The sequence below is a fragment of the Echinops telfairi genome, unplaced genomic scaffold (assembly GCF_000313985.2).
Source record: "Echinops telfairi isolate 266 unplaced genomic scaffold, ASM31398v2 ScPeMD7_2291;HRSCAF=2852, whole genome shotgun sequence".
Lineage (NCBI taxonomy): Eukaryota > Metazoa > Chordata > Mammalia > Afrosoricida > Tenrecidae > Echinops > Echinops telfairi.
This window is the reverse complement of record NW_022106189.1, coordinates 16815887-16839238: the sequence shown is the minus strand read 5'-3', so window position 1 is coordinate 16839238 and position 23352 is coordinate 16815887. Positions and strand designations below refer to the sequence as shown.

General features: G+C 40.8%; 1 protein-coding gene across 4 annotated transcripts in view; it reads right to left on the bottom strand.

Annotated features, from left to right (window-relative positions):
- FTO (FTO alpha-ketoglutarate dependent dioxygenase) overlaps nucleotides 1-23352 on the bottom strand; it is a 462074-nt gene that overhangs the window by 327184 nt on the left and 111538 nt on the right. For all 4 annotated transcript variants that reach the window (XM_045293609.1, XM_045293612.1, XM_045293611.1 and 1 more), the window contains exon 2: nucleotides 6833-6910. In XM_045293609.1, the coding sequence (XP_045149544.1) occupies nucleotides 6833-6910 (78 nt within the window). The remainder of the gene's footprint in view (nucleotides 1-6832; nucleotides 6911-23352) is intronic.

Genomic DNA, 23352 nt, shown 5'->3' with positions numbered 1-23352 from the left:
AAAAACAAGACAGAGCAAAACCAAGCAACAATGTACAATAAAAAAGCAACAACATCAAGCCACTGACGAAGAACAAATTAAAAGATACCAAGAAAGAAAAGCTTGTAGTTAGTTCAAGGATCGCTGGCCTTTAAAAGAGTGTTTTCCAGTCCAGCCTGTTGGGGGCATGGCTCTATTGTATCCTATAGGGTCATTGAGTCAGAGTGGACCTAGTACTGGTGGGGTCAATCCACGGACTTTTGAGTTCATGGGGACTGGGCGGCTGGACATTACACGGAGAACAAGAATTGAAGTAGTGGTTGGAGAGCACTAATATAAATGCCCAGCAATCTCGGAGGGCCAGGAGACACAGAGAAAGGGGACAGCCGGATGCTTCAGAGAACAGGCTCAGGAGTCGCACGGCCTAGGCTCAAATGCTGGCCTGGATATGTCCTACTGCAAATCCTGAGCAAATTTAAAAGGTCTCTCTGCCTTAATTTCCTCATTTCTAAAACGGAGCTTTTCATGGCACCTGCCTTACACTGTCTCTGCATCAAAGGGGCAGCATTCACTTCAAAGATTGTAGCCTCGGTGTGGATTACACTCATGGTAAAGAACACAAAAATCCTCACAACTGGATAAATAAGTAACATGAGACTGAAGTTGTCAAGGATTTTATCTTACTTGAATCAACAATCAATGCTCACGGACGAAGCAGTCAAGCAATCAAAGAACACACTGCATTTGCTAAATCTGCTGCACAAGACCTCTCCTAAAATGAAGAGCAAGGATGTTGCTTTGAGGATTAAGGTGCACCTGACCCAAGCCATAGTATTTACAACCATCTCATATGTGTAAGTTGGACGCTGAAAATGGAAGACCAAAGAAAAATCAATGCATTCGAACTACGATGCTGGAGAATTCGGAAAGTAGTCTGGAATACCAGAAGAACAAACAAATCTGTCTTGGAAGAAGTACAGTCAGAACGCTCCTTAGAGGCAAGGATGGGGAGACTGTGTCTCATGTACTTTGGACATTTCAGGCGAGACGGGTCCCTGGTGATGGTCATTGTACTTGGTTAAGTGGAAGGGCAGTGAAAGACAGCAAGGTCCTCAACAAGATGGATTGACATAGTGGCTGCAACAATGGGCTCCAACCTAACAACTGTGAGGATGGCCCAGGACGGGGCGGTGTTTCGTTCTGTTGTACAGAGGGGGAGCCGACTTGAGGCACCTTACAACTACCACCACGGCATTCATTGAACTGGAAGCCTGGGTTTATCTGCTAGCACTATAATGCCTTATTTCTTTGTGCTTCCTAGTGAACCAGTAGACTCCCTGCTTTTCAGCTTTGAGATTTTGTGGTGGTGGTTGCTTCCTCTGGGGTTTTTACCAAAAGAAACTGCAAATCATCTCTGAAGTTGTTCTGAATCTCATTGATATGCTGAGAAGCAAACAACACAGCAGGAAAAGTCATGGGCTTCCGAGCCAGACAAGCATGGGTCCGAGTGTCAGCTCTCCCACTCACAGGAGTAGCTTATTGTTACTGTTGTTACTTGCCGTCAGGTTAATTCCAACTGGTGGTGACCCATGTATTACAGAACAGAATTTCTCCACAGGGCTTTCTTAGCTGGAATCTTAACAGGCAAATAACCAGACCTTTTCTCCCAGGGTCCACCAACCAAACGAAACGAAACTCATTGCCATTAAGTCGATTCCCACTCACAGTGGCCCTATAGCACAAGGTAGAACTGCCTGTATGGGCTTCTGAGACTAAGTCTTTATGGGAGTAGAAAGCTTCATCTTTCTCACACAAGGAAGTTGGTGGTTTTGAACAGCTGACCTTCTGGTTAGGAAGCTCAACGTCTAATCCAATACATCGCCAGGGCTCCCCAGGCAGGTTCAAACCACCAATTTTTAGGTTAATGATCAAGCAAAAATACCGTATATAATCGTGTGTAAGCTGTTTTTCCACACATTTTAAATGTCGTTTTTGTGGTAAAATGAGGTGCCTCAGCTGATATTCGGATCAGTTTATACTCGAGTATATACGGTAGTTTGTGCCACACAGGTACTTTAGCTTAGTCTTGCTGATTTCTGAAACAGAAAAAGATAACCCCTACCTAATCTTCTAGTACCACTGGAATAGCCACTCCACATATAAATATGGAATACGTGAATGAGGTCGTTGAGAGGATTTCATAAAATATTTAGCTCAGTCGCTGGTACACTCTAAGGGTCAGCAAGCCATTGATCCCAGACCCGGTATGGAAACTCCGTAAAGTCTTGTGTTTTGTTGACTGGCAGCTGGATTGGCATTCCAGTGGCCAGCAACGATTTAAGGAACCTAATGTCAGATCTGAATTTTCTATTTATTCCTGTCATTAGAAAGTGTTTTCCCTACATCTTTTAAGAGAACAGGTTTACTTTTACTTAGGTTTTGTTGAAGTACTAAACCTTCTTACAAGGTGCACTTAAAGTGATTAGTTATCAGTCTTCGAGGTTTGTTGTGGGTCTTGCAACAATGAAAGAGACTCCTTGATAGTTATTTTATTTGCATTTGGGTTTCCTTTTATCCCCCAGCATATTGCCCTTGAGAAGAAGGTGAAATGATAACGTTTTCTTGATTTTTCATGTACTGCTTTCACAATACAAAAGCTGAGATGGCTCAGTGGTTGATTTATAACAGTGTGTGTAATCATGGACCATGAGACTTATATCTATGAAAATGTTAGTAAGAATTTAAGAACTGATTGCATCTTGGGGTTCAACTATTTTCTGGGTACTTTTTCATTATTACAAAGGGATACATGTTCATTGTATATAATTGAAAGGCAGGAAAGCTCAAAGGAAAAAAAATCCTACCACTCAGGAATAAAACTTTTCTGCACACATTCTTGAAATCTGTCACCATACTCCCTCCCTAGAGAGATGTGAATGTATGAGGGGGTACCCCCCCAAACTGGAATTTATTTTTTTGTTTCCCCCACAAAGCAATTTATTTAAATTTTTTTACAAAACAATCTTATCACCTTCAAAGTCTCCCCGTGACACTGAATACAATAGTCAAATATGTGGTTCCATACTTGGAAACATTTTTCAAATTCATATGTTTGGATAGCGGAAAGCACCTCCCTCACTTTTTTCTTCAGCTCTTCTACATCATCAAATTGCTGTCCTTTCATGTCCTTCTTCATTTGCAGAAACAAAAAGAAGTCACATGGAACGAGGTCAGGTGAGGTGGGTGCATAGGGCAAGGAAGGCATGGCTGTATGAGCAGGTACACTGTTGTGCTGGCAAAAGCAGTCCGCCCCCTGCCACAAATCAGGCCTTTTTAATCTCACAGTTATGCAATCTTTCCAGAACCTCTAAATAGAAAACTTGACTAAATCTGACCTGGTGGAACAAAATCCAAATCCACTACAACTCAACATTTTCATCTGTTCAGGAACTTGACAGACATCCAGAACAAGGCTTGTCATCAATCAACATTTCACCTGATTTGAAACGAGAAAACCACTCGTGCCCTTGAGTTTTTCCCATAGCACGGTCCTTGTAAACTGTATTCAACATCACAACAGTTTCTGTGGCATTTTCCCTGAGCAGGAAACAAAATTTCACAACCGCACACTGTTCTCTTAAATTGGCCATCACAAAAAAATGAGGTTCGAGTGAAACTGCTTTTATGAAAAAAATTCACCTTCCCAGGGGATGCCACTGGGTGCACTAACTCAGAATGAGTTGTTTGATGCACAACTAGCAGGAAAAATGCGTACTACAAAAGCTCTGCCTAGCAGAGCTTTGTTCCTATTTTCTGGGGGGTACCGCCTTGTATATAAAGTTCACATCAAACTAAACTTAGTATTATATATCTTGCTTCTAAAATTAATTCATAATGCATTCATTAATTCAAGACAATTAATTATTTGCTGGGTACCAGGCATCACAAGATACAGAAATAAGGAGCACAGACATAGAAATAAATCATTATACTAACTGAGATTAAGTGCTAATTTAGGTCGAGATGAAGTACTATAAGGCCACACAAGGGAGAAGAGCTTCACAGTAGAGATAAAAACTGAACTTCTCCAACCAAGTAAGATATAGATAGGAGGAGGAAGCATGTCACCAGAGAATGACCCCAAAATATGAAAATGCATTGTTAATTTGGGAACCTACAAAAATTAACAAGGGTAAGGTGGTAGAACATTAGGGGAGATGAGGCTAGAAATGTAGGAGCCAGGCAATGAACAGCAACCGTAGGATTTGAAGCAGAAGACAGACATGCTCAGATGGATGTCTTGGTTAGGGTTAGAAAAAGTGGATTAAGAAACACAAGCAAAGGAACTAAGGAGGCGGATAAGAGAACTGACAAGGTGGACGGTAGTGAACATTTAATGAGAATGGAGATGAGTATAGTGTCTTGGAAATTATAATTAACTGAAAACCAAGAGATCTGAATTCTAGATAGGTAGACTTTCCATGAGTATGCTTCACACAAACACATGCTAAGCGCTAGAGATACAAAGATGGTATGTCCTGATTCCTATACCCAAAGATTTTACATTCCAGTAGGAAAGAATATGTAAGCCTGTATTGGTTTTACTTGTCCAGTATGAATTCTTCTCCTTTTCTTTACAGTATTCGTTTTCCTTTAGAGAAACCATGTATCTCTAAGTATCAGTCCATGCAGTTCGGGTGGAAATGCTCTCTACCCATTCTAAGAGTCGGTGGATTTAGGTGAACTAAATCAAATAAAAAGGAGCATTATCCCCCCTCTGAATACAAAGACGGATAGGCACATGGTTCTAGGCAGGCCAACATCGATAGCCCTGAGGGGTCTATCTGAAGGAACCAAAGAGAAAGAAATCACCACCTTCTTCTAAGATCCTAGGTGTTGAAAGCTACTGTGGAAGTTACATATTCATTTGTCGATTTGAGAGGATTAAGAATGAAGGGGTGGAGTCTAGTCTGTCAATTGGGTCACAGCAAATGAGGCCTCTATGTGGGCATGGCCTTCTCCTGAGGATTCAGGGAACTCAATATTTCCTCTTTCGAGGTGGGAGTTTCTCTCTCTCTCTCTTTCTCGCTCTCCTCACTCCCTACGAGACGCTTTACTGACAAGACACATGGAACTATATTAGTGCCCTGAGCTGAAGGAACCACTTGAAGATCCCTGCCAGAGCTGAGATGTTTTCAAAGCCACTGGATCCACAAGACTTCCCACCTACTGGCCTGTGATCTTCCTGCATTCAGCTTCATTGCATGTGTTTCGTGAGTCTGAAGAGGCCTTTCTAGATTGGTATTGGACATATGGGATAATATTGGACATATGGACTTGATCTGGACTGAGCTGGGATGTTTTTTCAATATTCAATTGCTCTTGTATATAAACCTCTTTCTACACATATGAGTGTTTATGAATTTGTTCTCTAGTCTACCCAGACTAAGCCAACTACATATCCCTTGAGCTATTAGAGTTCCTGTATATTTTCAGGATGAAGTCACACCAAGGAAAGCCAAACCAGGAGACAGAGAACACTGAAGAGATACCATCTTTTGGGAAAGTGGATTTAGGGATGACATAACCCAGACATTCAAGTGGGGTATATAAAATTTCCCTTTTTTGGTAACAAATCCCCTCCTGGCCACGAGGAGTTTAATCTAGATTTTTGTCACTTGCAATTGTTACTGTTTTTAATTGCTATCCAGTCAACTCTGATTCACCGAGATCCCCAGATGTGGAGAATGGAAGTGCCCAATAGGATTTTTGAGGCTGTAAGCAGTAAATCCCCAAGCCTGTTTTCTAAAGTACCTTTCGCTAGTTTCTAACCACCAACCTTTTAGCTAGTAGTTGAGTGCTTAACTATTTGTATCATCAAGGAAATAATTTAGGAAAGCAGATACCATACCAAACCCATTGCCATAAATCCATTGAGATTCATAGTGACCCTGGAGACCAGTGTAGAACTATTGCTATAGAGGTTCCAAGACTATCTTTACAAAAACCAACTGCCAACACCCACCCCACTGATTACCCACCGCCCACCGCCAGACTAGTGGGTTCAAGCCACTAACCTTTAGATTAGCAGCCGAGTTCTTAACCACTGTGCTATCAGAGCTCCTTTGGGAGACAGACTCAGAATGCTCTAATTGCAATTCCGTGTGATAGATGGTAAAATGAGGAATTTACCAGGTACAAGTAGCACAGAGGGGAGTGCAGTCAACTCTCCTAGCAGGCTAGAGAAATCAGAGAAATGTTCACAAAGGAGGTGGTGTTAGGTGAAGTCTTGTCATCTGAAAATAGGATAGAGGGCAAAGAGAGATTGTGGACAAAACAAAGAGCAAGAGCAGTGGCGAGGAAACAGCATGGAATACTTGAGGAACTAAAGGTGAACCGTGATGCTAAAGCACTAAGTTCACAGCAGAAAGCAGATTGCTTTGCAGGCAATGGAGCAGGGCTCCTCAAACTTTTGAAACAAAGGGCCAGTTCACTGTCCCTCAGACCCGTTGGAGGGCCAGACTATAGTTTAAAAAAAACTAAGAAAAAATTCCTATGCACACTGCACACATCTTATTTTGAAGTAAAAAAACAAATGGGGCAAAAACACCCAGTGGGCCGGATAAATGTCCTCAGTGGGCCGCATGTGGCCCGCGGGCCGTAGTTTGAGAACGCCTGCAATGGAGCATCCTTAGATAACCAAAGCAAGTCATTCCACCTCTAATGTTTACCTCTGGATCACAATTTGCTCACTGTTAAAGTAGACCGGGCCAGATTACTTCTGAGGTTCTGTACCTCAGTATCTCACCTAAACACATTATTACAAATTGATACAAATACTAAAATAGCTTACCTGCTGATAAAATTCATCATCTTTGGGAGTCAGATAGGGAAGCCATGTGTCTTCAAGCTCTTCGAGAAGCCTCAGTTTCTGTCGAAAATCAATAACATGTACATATGACTTGAATATGAAGCAACCCAAACTACAGGACAATCCCTTATTTTCCCAATGGAGAAAACACCAAAATAATTTAACCAATTTGAGTAGACACCGTTAGCGAGATAAATTAGTCAAGTGCCAATTACAACAAATACTAAGTTAATTAACACAGATTTAAGCACATATAGTGAATGAAACATTAAGATGTCACTTTACATTTCATGAGAAATCTGATGTAAGCTCTTCACACATATCTTTGACATGAGGGTCTTTCTGTCAGTACTCACCTTGTAAGTCATCCAGTACATTTCCCAGAGAAAATCTTTCAGTCTGTATATACACGCAGTTTGAGATACCAAAAACCACACTGAACTCACTGCCCTGGAGTCGATGCCAACTCACAGCAACTCTATAGGACAGGATAGAACTCCCCTTGGGAGTTTCCCAGACTATAACTCTGTCTGGGGGTAGAAAGCCCTCCCTGTCTGCTGTGGAATGGCTGGTGGTTTCAAACTGCAGACTGTGGGGTTAGCAGCCCCACGCATAATCACTATACCAGCTGGGCTCCTCTATTTGAAACACAGTAGTTTTTCAACCCAAGCCACAACATTCACTTGCATAACATCAGGCTATTTGAAAATTTCATTCATTCTGTCAACATTCATGTAAGATCAAATCCATTTATGCCCTTTTAAAACAAGCTTTGATTTCTATAACATCTTGGCTTATTTCCTTTCTCCTTCTATCACAAAGCATTGTAAGCACCCACAGCTAGCATTGTCTGAGGCTATTTCAGGCTTCTATCGTCTATCTCTTCCCCCAATAGCTCTGAGATATACAAACAAAGTAAATAAAAACCAAAACTGACTGCCAATGACATGATTCTGTCTCATAGCAACCCCACAGAACAGAGCAGTACTGCCCCATTGCATCCAAGGGTAAATCTTTAGGCGAGCAGACAGCCTCATCTTCCTCCAAGGAGCAATTGATGGATTTGAAATGCTGACCTGGCGGTAGCAGCCCAATACAAAACCCACTACACCACCATGGCTCCTTAGAGTAAATGAGGAGGACCTTAAACTATGAAATATTTTATAATGAATCAAATACATATAAAATGACTCTGAGGGATATTTTCCAAAAAATACTTGATACTCCATTCAATCATATATAGAATGTATGCCATATGTGTATGCTCATACATATAGCATATATGTATCCGTATAAAGACACACATACACATAGACATGTGAATTCTCTACACATTTTCTAGCATACACCTTTCTTTATAATGGAGAAACAACCAGTTTTCAAATAAAACCAATTAAGTGCAATATCAGAGCGATTGTCAAGAAGGCACTTTTCTAACAAACAGAAAACAGTCCCCATCTGTTTTTATCCCTTCTCTGTGCTGGGGGCATAGTGCTGATGAATTGGGCTGCTAACCAGCACAGTCAGCAACACAAAAGCACCAGGCGCTCCTCAAGAAAAACCCTGGGCTTCCTACTCCTGGAAGGAGTCAGTCTTAGACACCCCGGGGCAGTTTTGCTCTGCTCTATACAGTCGCTGTGAGTCTGCACCATTTATTAAGACCTTTCCGCCTTGCTGCCTTAGTGAAGCCAATCTTAGTCGATTCAATTGCCTAGGAAAGAAAGAGTATCTTGAGAAATTGATTGATCATAAATTGCTTTTATAAGGCAATTAAGATGGCTTTTTTAAAAGGCAAAGTCACTCGTGGCAAAACGGAGGAAACAGGCCCTCTTACACTTTGCTGTCAGGAGTACACAACAGCCTAAGTCCAACAAGGGCACATGGCAACTCCTTCTCAAATTCAAAACCATGTCCCTACTGACCCTGCAGTGCTGCTGCTGCAGTGTGACCCTACAGAGACACTTGCACAGCAGTTCAACCCCATGAGTTGCTCTGCAGGAGAAAGAATGAGGGTTATTGTCCCATGAAGATTCACAAGCTCAGTTTGGGGTATGACATATATATATGTGACCGAAGCCCCGGCAGCATAAGGTTACCCATTGGGCTACTGATGGCAAGACCACCTATTAAAAACATCAATTGCTCTGCAGGTGAGTTACACAAGAGTGACAGTCTTGGAAACTCACAGGGGCATTTCTACCGTGTCCTATAGGGTCGCTAGGAATCGGCGTCGACTCGACCGGCAGTGAGGTTTGAGAGATGGATATGTAAAATGTTTGAGTTTTCCCCAGGGAGGTCGTCTTTACGACTCATGCCTTTGCTAAAGGACTTGGTCAACTTCCCACATATTATTCAAATTTTGACAAGATCACAGGATCATATTTACATTGAAAAATCATCAGCCTTTGTGATTGTATGTTGCCAAGACTCAGCTACCAAAATGAAATCTGTATAGAACTTGACAAAATATGATGCATTGTTTACAACGTACGGTACGGAAACGACAAAGGGATAAAGCCCATGAGCTGTAGGCAGCGTGATCCTGAAGGGACAGGGGTGGGAGGGAAAATGTGACTCTTCTTTTGTGGAAAGGAGCATCCTCACCTTGAGTCTCTGCTAGACTCCCAAACCCAGTCTTTACTGGCCAGACCTGATACGACTTCACTTTCCACAGTGCTGCCAAGACGCAGGGTTAGAGTACAGTGTCTGACAGGCAATTTCAAACCTATGGTGTGGAATTGAAGAGCGTTTTCTGGAAGGTTGTGCAACCCTTCTCCTTGCTGGGAGCTGTGGAAATGGGCGGTAGCCTGCACGGATGGGTCTTCAAATGCTCCTCCTGCCAGGTGGGAGCACCGGGTTTTGAGCGTGCTCTGGCATTCTCTGTGGCATTTGTGAGCAGCTTGATGTATTTGACACGAGTGTGACAGCAAAGAAATGTGTGAGCAGAGCAATGTGCTGCAGGGCCCAGCTGTGTGGATTTATCTGTACATCAGGCCGAGGAGCCGCAGTTAGCCAATCTGACAATCAAACACAGCTTCCTTCTTCCTCCACTCCAGAGTGCATTTTAATGTTATGTGTGTTTACCAACTGGTTGGCATTTGATGCAGACAAAGAAATTGTCAGAGCTGCCCCCACCCACCACACTTTTTTTATAATGTGATATAAAAAAATTTTTTATAGTCTGTGATAGTTTCCCAAATAAATGCTTTACTGTGTACAAATAAAAGCATGTGCATTTTCTAAACACAACCAAAATTTAGGTGTTCTTCTACTTTAAACTGAATTTCATCCTCTGGATTAATAATGGTGGTGGCAGCGTGAAGGGGAGAAGATGTCAAGGAGTCCATGTAGAAAAGGAATGTTTGGAAACTGACTGTGGTAGCAAATGTACCATTCTGCTGGATGTGCTTGACCTATGGAATGAGATGATAGATGCATTAGTTCCTAATTAATAATAAATTGGAAAAAAGTGTTCTGCTTAGAATCTTTTTATTAAAAAAAAGTTAGATGAAAGACAGTGAATAGATAATGTGTATACAGCTCAAAAATCAAAACAGTATAAAATAAGGATTGATAACCTTGACTTTGTCCTTTCAAATATTGCTTCTGCTTAGAGTCTTTATTTTACAAATTGAATAAAAATTTTGAATTCATAATGCTTATGTCATGAAATCATCAAAGACAATATAAAATTGAATATTTTGAATAATTTTGCTCCCAACCATCTCTCATTCTAGTCAATTTCCAAATCCACTGCTGACTTTAGTCCTCTGTTGCTTATCCTTTATGCGGGCTAGGCATTCGGGTACGAATAGAAAGGTGTGGGGTTCAAACTCACCCACTGCTCCCAGGGAGGCAGATAAAGCTATCTGCTCCCATAAAGACCTCCCCTCTTGAAAACCATCTATGGGATCTCACAACGACAGTAGAGGTGTTGCCTACCTTTTTGTAGTTTTTGTTTCGAGCTACAATTCATATACCATATCATCTACTCTTTGAAAGGCTACAATTAGGTAGTTTGGGGTATGTTTTCAAGCGTTTGTTTGGCAAATAGTGAAGCAGTGAGTAGCCTTGTGCAACTATTCCTTTGAACATGGTGCAAGTGTATCTGTAGCGTCACACTGCAGCAGTAGCACTGCTGGGTCAGAGGGAACATGCTTTTGAATTTGGGAAGGAGTTGCCATGTGCCCTTGTAGGACCTAGGCTGTTGTGTATTCCTGACAGGAGAGTCTAAGAGGGCCTGTTTCCTCCGTTTTGCCAAGAGTGACTTTGCCTTTTAATAAAGCCATCTTAATGGTCTTATAAAAAGAAATTTATAACCAGTTTTTTAAAATACTGAATTATAGCTCAAAGCAAAAAAAAAAAAAAAGGTAGGAGACAACTCGTGTCCACTCCTACATAACCTACGGTCCACTGGCATCAGGTGGATTCTAACTCACAGCTGAAAAGCCTCATTGTTCTCCCTAAGAATGGCTAGTGGGCTTCCACCACCATGTTTTGCAATTAGTAGAGCTAACTGAGAGCTCCTTTGTTAAATGGAGTATGTGACGGTCACAGTTCCCCCTCAGAGCAGCAACTGGTGACATGAGGGTTCGCAGCCCTGCTCATAACTACGACCATATTTCCTTTAAATACAAAGGAGGGATTGAATGATTAAAAAACAAAAACAAACAAACAAAAAAAACCTCAGCATTCACCTTTCTGTTCTCATTGCAAATATAACTTGTTAAAAATAAACGCACAGTGAGCTCCGATCAATTGATGTGGTCCCTCCAGCCATAGCCCTTTATATATTACAGTTCTTGACCATATTCACCTGTGGCTATAGTCCTGTTTTAAATGGCATTCTCTCCTGTGCTCCTGGACAGGAGTAGGGTGGGATTGAGGCCTGACCTTTGTGCAAGGGGGGGCCCAAGCCACATCCTTTGCTTCCTTGAGGGCATCTTGAGGATTCCACCTTAGAACTGGGTGGGACCAGGCCACACCCTTTGTTTTCCTTGGCCCTACCATACAGTTCCACACATACCACCTCACCTGGAAAGCCAGACCTCTATTCCTGACGGAATTTTGGTAGAAGCAAGAACTGCTATGGCTTTTGGTACATTTTTGGCTTTTGGCTCTGGATCATGCATTTGGCTGGCCACTGCCTGACCCTCAGATTTTGAACTAAGCAGCACCTATGACCACATGAGACATTTCCTTAAAGCTTTGTGAGTTTCACAGAATCCAGGATGTGAAAGAATATACTCAAAGGAGGCTCTTGGAAGAGATGGTCTTTTGGGACATCTTTAATCTCCAACTCCTTGGAACTGGGCTGGTATTAATTCTTAGATAAGTAATGATGACCACACAGCTATTATTTTAAAAACCCTGAAAATGAACATGTGTTGTCAAAGATATGGAGACATTGGAGCCCGTTGCATGGTGTTCTTGGGATCAGCACGTTGTTGTTGTTATTGTTATTAGATGCACCAGAGTCAACTCTGACTCACAGTGACCCTGTGTACCACACAACAACACACCACCTGCTCCGGAACCATCCTCACACTTGTTATGCTTCAGCCCATGGTGGCAGTGTCTGTGCCAATCCATCTCCTCGAGGGTCTTCCTCCTTTTTAATAATCCTCTACTTTACCAAGCACGGGTCCTTTTCTCGAGTTAGCACGTGACTCAACAATTCTCCTCCAGAGTGTAGCCCCCACAGAGTTGCTCACGACAGCATCATTCACAAAAGGCAAAGGTACAGACAACTTACGTGTCCATTAAAAGAGAAATAGATAAACCAAACATGGTCTCTGCATCCAAGGAGATACCACTACACCATGGAGACAAAATGCAGACACCTGCTACATCACGGGTGAGTCTTGAAAGCAACACCCTGACTGAACTAAGTCAGACACAAAAAGGCAAAGACTTTATGACCCCATCTCGATGAAATATCTAGAATAGGCAAATATATAGGGCCAAACATTTTGCTATTTATATTTTACTGCAATAAAACTTTTTATTGTGACAACTCGGGAAGTGTGACATTTATCTAAGTTTGGTTTGTCTTGCCTGTAAAACTGGACCTTCTGTCTATTGGAGGGCGGGTTTGGTTATTATTCTGCTTTTTTCAGTGCTTTATTCGTATCTGTATTCCTTCTTAAAGAAATGTAAGAAATTTAACTAGAAACATAGCCATTTCATCTGAGTTCCCAAAGATCAATTCTTAATAGTCTTAGAAATCCATAATGTGTCGTAATGTAATCCCTTAGTGTGTCATTAGTGTGGGATCACGCAAGTTTTACTTGCTCTTTCTTATATTCTTCTCACTTACTCCTGGTACCTAGAAATTAGTTTTATACTTACTTTAAAGCAATAAAAATTTAGTATCTGTACACAATAGTAAAGTGAATCTTCCACTACAGTTTATCAATTTTCACACTCAACCTTTTTTCTTTTATTACAAACCTTCTATGTGGACTTTTCTTCTTGCTGAAAAGCAGTGCCTGGCAATCTTAGTGATGCATGATTGGTAACACTCCTAGTTTTTATGTCTGAAAATATTAATTTTCTCACTGGTGAGTCAAAGATAGGATTGATTTTAAACGTCCATATTGTCTACAATTTTCTCTTAGCACCTTTAAGGCACCAGTCCACAGCCTGCAAGCATTGGCTGCTGCTAGGAAGGGTCTTTCTTTGGTAGGTAATGTGCATTTCTTTGTCATATCGATTAAAGCTTTTTCTTTATATTTCTCAGAGCACACAATTTCAATATGATAATTCTACTCAAAGTTATCTGAAGGCTCATACTTTTTTCAAATAAAGAAAGTTCTCAATTCTGATCTCCTCAAATATTGTTTCTCCACCATGATCTCCATTCTCATTTTCTGGAAAACCTATTAAATATCCTACAAGTTTCACAACGTCTCTTGATTATTATTATTATTATTATTATTATTATTATTATTATTTTATTAATCTTTTGTCTCTACAATCTTAATGAATTCCTCGGAACTCTCCTCCAACTCAATAATCTCTTTTTAATTGTATCCAGTCTATAGCCTATTCATCCATATAACGACTCAATGTAACTATACCGTGCATTTCTAAAACCTGTCAACGTGTTCTTTTTCATAATCTGCTGTGTGCTAGGTTTGTGATTTTGCTTTTATCATTATGATGCCTTCGGTGGACTCTTCACAGTCAACACTTGCATAGAGTCAATTCCGATTCACAGTAACCCTATAGGACAAGGCAGAACTGTTTCTGTGCGTTTCCGAGACTGCAACTCCTTACAGGAGTAGAAAGCCTCATCTTTCTCTAGCCTATCAAAATACACAGCTCTATATAATTTATAGGGCCACATAGGAGTCTTTTTCAATCTCCTCTTACAAAGAGTAGAGCTTTACTCCAACCACTGGCATTAAGCAATGAACGCAGCTCTCTCTGGTCACATCTCAAGTGGTAGACGTTTAGTCCGTATTACCTCCCAGGAGCTAAACTGGAAACACTGCCCCCTTTGTTTCCACCCCCCCACCCCCACCCCCATCCCCGACGGAAGCCCTTGCAGACTCACGGTTCCACCCTACTTTTTCCCTTATGTTTCGTTTCCTTTCTGGTTCACAACAATATGCTGTTTGTATGCCAAACTCTGTCTTTTTCCTTTTCTTCTTGAATGTTAATATGTGCTCGCTCATTGTTATGTGTTTGAAGCAGAAGGCATTCACAAATAGCTAGCACGCCTGAACCATCTTGACAAGAAAACAAAAATGATTTCTGCAGGAAAACACTTCTTAGCAGGGGACTCACTGGGTCAAAAGGTATGTTCTTTTAAGACTTTGGATTCATATTGTGTAATCGCCCTCTAGAAAATGTGATCAAGAAACAATAGCCATTTCTTCATACACGCAAACACTAGTAATTATCAAACGTCTACATCTTTGGCAAAGTGATAAATGGAAGAGAAAAGAATCTCTCATTCTCATTTACATTTCTCTGGTTCTTAATCAGGTTGAGTAACTTTTCATATGTTTATTGACATTTGCAGTTCTTTCATGAAACGCCTGCTCAACTGTTTTCTCTGGTTTCCTGCTATCTGTTCTTCTACATCTAAAGAGTCTATACTTTATCTTCATATAAAAACAATGAATGTAGGTTTTATGCAATCTCTTTCTAAAACAAGCCCAATGTGGAACCACTCTGCCACCAAGGATCCTTAAGGTTGGCAATTCAAAAACACGAGTAGCTCGGCAGAAGAAAAAGAGGGCTTTCAACACCTGTCAACAGTTACAATCTCAGAAATTCACAGGGTAATTCTACCCTGTCTGCTAGGGTCGCTGTGAGTCAGCATTGACTCAATGGCAGTGAGCTTGGGTTGGGTTGATTTTCTAACAGGCTACCCGGTCCCTAGTGGCATCAACCTCTCTTGGATGAAGCTCTAACCATTTTAAAATGCTCTTCCTAGACAGCATGCCCTCTCCTCCTCATCATAACTCGGACTTTCCCCAGAATTCCACAAAACTTGCTATATTACCCTGGATTTTCCGAGATACATTTTTTTACATAATTAAAACTCACAAGGACAGAATACATACTGTAGTGCTTCAGATAGTAAGCTGAATTTGATTACCTATTTGCTTCATCGACTAAGTCTTAAACTCCTATCTACCATCATCCAAGTTTCAAAGGGCAAAGATTCCTATGATGCAGAGCAGCTGAACAGGATCCAAAAAGTAGAAAGAAAGAAGTGTTGGGGCGTGTTTATAACAAGGACTAGACTGTTGGGGAAAGCGCAGTTTATGCATCCGAAGAACATAAATAGCAAAGCAATAAGCGTTTTCAACAGAAAATAAATGTTGGATTCTATTCTCAGGGCTGATGAGATTCGGATAGAACAACTGTCGCTCTTCTGACCTCATTAAGAATAACTGCCTTGTAAACTATAATTTCCTTCAGTCAATTCCACATAATCCTACCCAAACCAGAGATAACAGTTTACCAAGATCCTGCTTCATAATCCAGATACTGAAGCAAATACTAGAACAGGGCAACACTATTACATATCAGAGGAGAGAGATAACAGAGTTCATTAAAATGCCCTTGTTGCCAAACTGTCTACATTTTCCAGGCTCTAAAGATGCATTTTTTGACATTTCCAGCCCACCTCTTGGCTATTCCTGTTAAGATGAAAAAGCCAAATTCTCTCCATCTAATATCCATTTTTAGGGAACTTTGAGAGTCTTCAACAAATAGCTCAAACAAAAGTCTATTCAAGAGGTCAGAGGGCAGGGCTCAGTGAGCCTTCACCAAGCGTCCTGCCTAGTTTAGAATTGGATCAACTTAAATAATGCTTACAACCAGTAGAATTTCTGATATCATAGTAATTTTACAAAGCTTTAACTATTAAACCAGGATTACACAATCTTTCCTGGGAAAGACGAAGCACATGATGTTACAGTACAGACACCCATAAGTGACCTCAATGATTATCAAGTGAATAACCCTTTTCTCTCTACAGTGACTCACTGACTCTGTTGTGGCCACAGAAAATGCTGCATGGATCAGGCATTAAATACAGCTCCCCCTGCTCCTCTGCCCCTCCCACATGTTGTCATAAAATAATTACAAAAGACCTGATATATTACTTCAATAGAAAAAATAATCCCTCAGCTGCTGACAAAGCTATATGAATGACCAGTTTTGCCTTGCAGTGAAGAAAAGTTATAGAAAAATACCTTTAAAATAAGTTATTGACTATTTTTGAAATTTATAATATAAAATAGATATTTCTTTTTGTTTTCATTTATTCATTTCCAGTATTCCAGAAAGTCAATGTACAGTCTTTATTAGCAACATTTTTTGACTGAAACTTGGCGACAACCCTCTTCTAACCTAGTCATCATTTACTTAATTTTCTTTCAATACATGAATTTTATGTTCTCTTTTACTGTTCTAACGATATCTCTAATGAAAAATCAACATTGCTATCTTGTCTTGATAAAAAGTGACTAATAATAATTCTGATACAGGTATTCTTCCCCTGCAAGTGAGCCAAGGTTTGCAACCCAACAAAACCATTGCCTGAGTAATAGCATTAGCCTATAAAATGTGAAACTCCAGTCCTCAGATCAAATAACCAGACAACCAGATTTTGCAAAGAGTTATCCATATTTTATGTGTAGCCCTCTTTAAGCTGCCTCCAACCACAGGAAGAAGAGGCAGAGTAACATAAAGGTTAAAAATACAACCTGCTGAGGCAGCTCTCATGAGTTCAAACCCCATCTCTGCCACTTATACTCTGCGTGACCTTAAGCAAGTTACTCGGTGAGGTGAAGCAAGTTACTCAGTGGGGTTATCTCGGTTTCCTCATCTTTTAAATAGCCATACCTCGCAAGGTTGTTCTGAAGAGTAAGTTAAATGAGTTAGTATTTGTAAAGAAGCAAATGTGTACACAACTTCTATTGCAAAACAAGTACTATATAAGTACAGTACATACATATTACGTAATGTCTGTTAAGAAGCTTAAACACAGGCTGACACGAGCAGCTCTCCTGTGCTCAGGATCCCACTCCTCCCTGCTTTCACCGGAGCCACTTTGCTCGGTTCTATTTACATTGGCCAGCAACCTCTTGCTCTCCAAGAGCCTCTGTAGACTTTGTGCTTCAATTAATCCCACATTTTTCTTTTTAAAATTCTGCCACCTTGAAAACATATTTAATCGAACCCATCCTGGGGCTTTCCTAATTGCCTTTCCAATCATCATAGTGCACCCTTTCTTTCCTCACCAACCTGAAAATCAATTTCAGATAAAGGCCCAGTTGCACAAGATCTCTAATGTGTGGAAAGGGAAGGACATTACTTCGAGGACTAAGGTGTGCCTGACCCAAGCCATGGTACTTTCAATTGCCTCTTTTGCCTGTGAAAGTTGGGCATTGAATGATGAAAGCTGAAGAAGAATACATGTATCTAAATTATGCTGCTGGCAAAGAATAGTGAAAGTATCAGGGACTTCCAAAGGAAGAAGCAAATCTGTCTTGTAAGAAGTACAACCAGAATTTTGCTCCTTAGAAGCAAAGATGGCAAGATTTTGTCTCACATACTTTGGCCATGCTGTCAGGAGACACAAGTTCCTGGAGAAGGACCTGGTGTTTGGTAAAATAGAGCGGTAGTGACGATGAGGAAGGCCTTCACAAGATGCACTGACACAGTGCTGCCACAACGGGCTCAAACATTAGAATGACTGTGAGGATGGCGTAGAGCAGGCAGTGTTTCAATCTATTGTACACAGGCTTGCTGTGAGTCAGTACCAACTAGTCAGCACCAACCTAACAACAAGAGCCTAGATTCTGTTGTCTCTTTTGTGCCTGAATGTCATTGTGATCTGGCTTCTACCACCACCATTCAACTAACACAATTTTCCCCAAGGCTAATGATGACCAATTCTGCTTACTATACCCCAACATCATCCTCTTCGTTATATGGGAAGCACCAGGCACAATTACTCACAACTCTTCCTCAAAATTCCCTTTTCCCTTGGTTTCAATACGACGTCTGCCCTCGTCTTCCTCTAGCCTAAGCACAGTGTGTCCATTTCTGTATGAGACTCTTCCTTCTCTGTCTATGTCTTACTCTAACCAATATTCTTCCTTGGGGTAGTCTCATCTTCTTAAAACAAATTCAATTACAGGTAACTTCAAATCCCCTAGTCCAAATCTACATTTTTACAGTACCACCAACTCCAAGATTTAATAGGCCCAAAATCATAGTCAACATTTTCCTGTCCTAACATCCATACATCTCTTTCTCCTGTGTAGTTTTCCCTAAGGTGTATTTATTTTGTTGTTATTATGAAGAGTGTAAACAGCACGGCATAAGCCAATCTAACAGTTTCTACACATCCAATTCAGGCACATTACTGACAGGCTCTGGAGTCTGCATCCATGCTCACCTCCATTTCTGAGTCGTTGGCTCCTCATCAACCTGCTCTCACTGCGTAGAGCTCCTCTCTGATGCTCAGGGTCCCTGTTGCCAATCTGATCCTATACAGATAGCTCTTAAAAGGGCATAATGCTCAAAGCAGACCTTTTTTATGTTTTAGCTTTTACATTTAGTTCCTTAATCTATTTTGGATTTGTTTTTGTGAATAGTGTAAAACACGGTCCTGTTTTGTTTTGTTGCATGTGGAAATCCAATTTTCCCATTACCTGTGTATTCTGTATGTTCAATTGGTACCAACTTGATGGCAGTGAGGAACAGGTGCCCCCCCACTCCCATTGAGACTAAAAATGTTGACATTCCAGCCCATTGTTCCTTATCCATCTTCTTATTAATCCTTCCTGACTGCAAGTGACACCTTTTTCTATGTTAATTCTTTTGAGCCTTACAAAAACCTTATAAGGCTGAGACAGCCAGCACTATGCCCCATGGTACAGAAATAAAACCCAAGACCAAGACAAGTAACTAGTTCAGGATCAGAAAGCTATCAAATATCAGAGGTGTGATTTGCATTCACCTATTTTGTCTTCAAAGGATATTCATTATAGCATATTGGGAACGTTTATCTAAACCTAAAAGGCACACATTCCAGTCACTGTTTCTATGGAGATCAAAATTTCCTGGAGACAATAGTCATCAAAGGAGATGGCCTCTGCCTTCGTGGAACTCAATACATACAGTGTCACACAATGAAACAAGCGATAGATGACAGGCAAACACACAAAGTCCTATGATACAGGAAGCGGTGAGTAGTACTAATTTAAAGGGAACTCTCAAAGAAAGCTACATAGGAACCGTGAACTGAAACTACTCAGTAAGTGTTAGCCAAGCAAAAGGGGAATTTGGGCAGAATGTACCAGGTACTATGAACAGTATGTAGGGATGTCTGTAAGCAAGTTAGGAAAGAAAGAAAGAAGGAAGCAAAGAACAGCAGCATGGTAAATTCTAGACTATCTGAAAGTCCCAGGAAGCTGAGGGGGAGGAGAGGGAGGAGACACCAAAAGCACATATACAATTGAGGTGATTTCCAAACTGGATATGATCTTCAATGTCTGAGGCCACACAGTTTCCCAAATAGGGCAACTGGATATGACTTTTGGCATCATGAAATTAAATGGGGAAAATGCTAACAATTACCTAATCAGAAATGAGAGGCGGTTCCTTAGCTTCAGAGTTAGGAAACGTTCATCACATTCTAAGAGTATTGTGGGTTTTTTTCTAGCTGAGAATATGAAGGAATCTCACTTACATTCAGTCTAACTCACAAAAGGCCTTGCCACTCCAGGACAGCTCTCTGAAAAGACAAGTACTGTATATACTTGAGTATAAGCTGACCCGAATATCAGCCGAGGCACCTAATTTTACCACAAAAACTGCATAAAAAGTGTGCTGAAAAACCCGGCTTATACACGAGTATATACGGTAACACTTGGTGCTTTTGGAGAACAACCTAGCTCATGAAGGGGAGGGGGAAAACAAAACAAAACAAAAACCCCAAAATTTAAAAACAACCTTCTGCTTGTGTTCTCCAAATATTTTGTAGCTCTTGAGCTCATGTTGCACGTCTGAGGTCTGCCCGGTTATATTACACACAATGATATACCTATGGTTCCAGGTTCCAGCTATCTCTCATTCATAAAACTCAATTCAGGATGAAATCTGACACGCAAAGCACATCAGAGATTATGTCTGTATCTATGCATACCGTATGTGTGCACATAATATATAAACGTGTACATACATTTGTTAAAAAGATAGGCAACCATTAATAATTTAAAAGTTGAAATACTTCAAACAAAAGATTTTTTTTCCCAACATGAGATTTTAAGAAAGCTTTTTATCACTTTCCAATCTATTATAGCTTTTTGGATGTAATACAATCTTAAGATAAAATACTTAACTTTCATAATGAAATTTTGTCTGTGGTAATTTATTCAAATCCGTGGTTTGTATTACTTAGGCAATTTTTTTTGACAAATACAATGTCTTTGCACACTCACGAATGGAGTACTGTGTATGGACAAGTAAGGGATACATACTCAAGGTTTCCCATTGCCCCTACAGATAACTGCCCTATAAGACTAACGAAAATGAGCAGAGTGGATGTGCCAGCACCGAGCACAATCCACAAACAGACAGAAGTGGTCACCGAAGCTGAGCATGAACACGGTCGGGGAGGTGAAAGGAAAAGTAGGGGTTGAAGCAGAGCAAGAACAATGATGGAGGAACTATCTACTAACTTCAGTTAACGCTTGAATTGGAAGAAGATCCAGCAGATAATTTCATAAACTCAGCAGTTTCTTCTTATTCCTGCTTCAGAAAAATATTCTATGAATGCTGATAAAATATCACTACATGCTGATAAAACATCACATGCTAGGGAAAACATATGGCCCATTTCATTGCTTGTCATAAGTCTTCACACTAATCTTGCTACTCTGAACACAAGCAAGGCCTTTCTAACAATCTACAATGCATGTCATGGAGGGATAAGTGAGGGAAGGTGGCTGTCTTCAGTAGGCCAGGAAACAAATGTGAACTCACTGTAACACATTTCTGGTTTTACATCGCGTTAGCAAGCACGATGTGCCTTTTCAGAGACTGAAACCACGAGTCATTAATTCCTCGACTTGTAGGAAATTCTGCCACTCACTAGGGAGTCTAGAGTCATTTTGCCTTATCTCTGGAATTATATGTATTGTCTTGATTGAACTGCAATTTCATTTGACCCCTTCACTCTGCTAGGCCATACTATACAACCTAACATGTAAGGGGTTTATGTGACTAAGTAAATATATTAGACTTGAGGATTATATTATTTCAAAACGAGGAAAGAGAGGGGGAGAAAATTTAGAAAGCTGTTTTTCACCTGCCTATAGAGTAAGACGGTCATCCATTTCACCAATGTTATGCTGTTTTCTGTTCGTTAGGTCCCAAATTTAATCATCTGAAACTACAGGGTAGTCTGAAGTGAACAACCAGGTTTCCTACCAGCAACAATGCCTTTGGAACCTAACACGAGAGAAATAAAGGTAATTTGTTTTGTTTTGTTTTGTTTTGCTTTTAATTCCAGTTGCTCTATTTAACATGGGTCAATGGGTACGTCTACATTTACTGTACCACCAGGCAAACCGCTTAGTTTCCTTATCTGAAAAATGAGTGGAAGTGGATAACTTTTATCTAGAGCCTTTTATGACTTTGTTTCTGGTAGGTGCCCTCCAGTTGGTTACAACTCCTGTCGACCTTATAGACCAGGGGTCCTCAAACTTTAAACAGGGGGCCAGTTCACTGTCCCTCAGACCCGTTGGAGGGCCGGACTATAGTTAAAAAAAGAAAACTATGAACAAATTCCTATGCACACTGCACATATCTTATTTTGAAGTAAAAAAACAAGTGCGGCAAAAACACCCGGCGGGCTGGATAAATGTCCTGGCGGGCCGCATGTGGCCCGCGGGCCGTAGTTTGAGGACCCCTGTTATATACCATCGAATGAGACACTGCCCAGTCCCACGCTATCCTCACAATTACTATGCTGGGATCCACTGTTGCAGTCCACCTTCTTCACAGTCTTTTCTTGCTGATCCAATACTTTAGCAAGCACGATGTGCCTTTTCAGAGACTGTCCTCTCATGATAATATGTCTGAAGTATGTGATACAAAAGAGTATGCTGACAGGATTCCTTCCAACGCATATGTGTTTGTTCTTCTGGCAATCCGTGGCATTTTCAATATTCCTCAGCAGCACCATCGTTCAAATGCATTGATACACATAAGCAAGTGCATGCTGCATTTTCCACTTTGCCTCACCTGACATTTGAACCACTTGCACTTGTTTCTTCCCTTTGGCCCTTAAGGCAATGGTGTAGGTAGCAGGCTCCTCTAACAAAGACTTGCAGGTGGTAAAGCAAATGCTGATGCCCTAGAAACTAAACATGCATGTTTTTATGTAGACGATGCTTGAATAAACACTTGAAGACACACTTTTAGGCCTTCTCCTAGCATACATCTAACATTTTTTTAAAAACCCACTGCTATCATCAAGTCAATTCTGACTCATGTAAACTCTATAGCAGAGAGTACAACTGCCACTGCGGGTTTCTGAGACTGAATCTTTATAGGAGAAGGAAGCCTCATCTTTCTCTCTCAGAGGGGCTTATAGTTTTGACCTCCTGACCTTGAAGTTAGCAGTCCAACGTGTAACCTACTATGCCATGAGGGCTCCCCTATGTTCCATCATTAGGTCAGGAATAATTAGCTTCAAGTTAATGGCTTTAGTATATCCGTTAAAATTTCAGGATTTTTCCTTTTTTTAAATGTTCTCCCACTCAACACTACTCCGTTACAGTGGTGAACTGAAATTGCTGGCCACAACTCTTCTAGCCACAGTCTTTGCAACTCCCACCAAATGATTGGGTGGAGCTTTCCAATTAAGATCTATTAAGTCGGGGATTGGTCATATTTGCCATTCCACCACATTTAACTGTGAGCCATTTCAGAAGCAAAAAGAGAAGTTCTGTGACCGT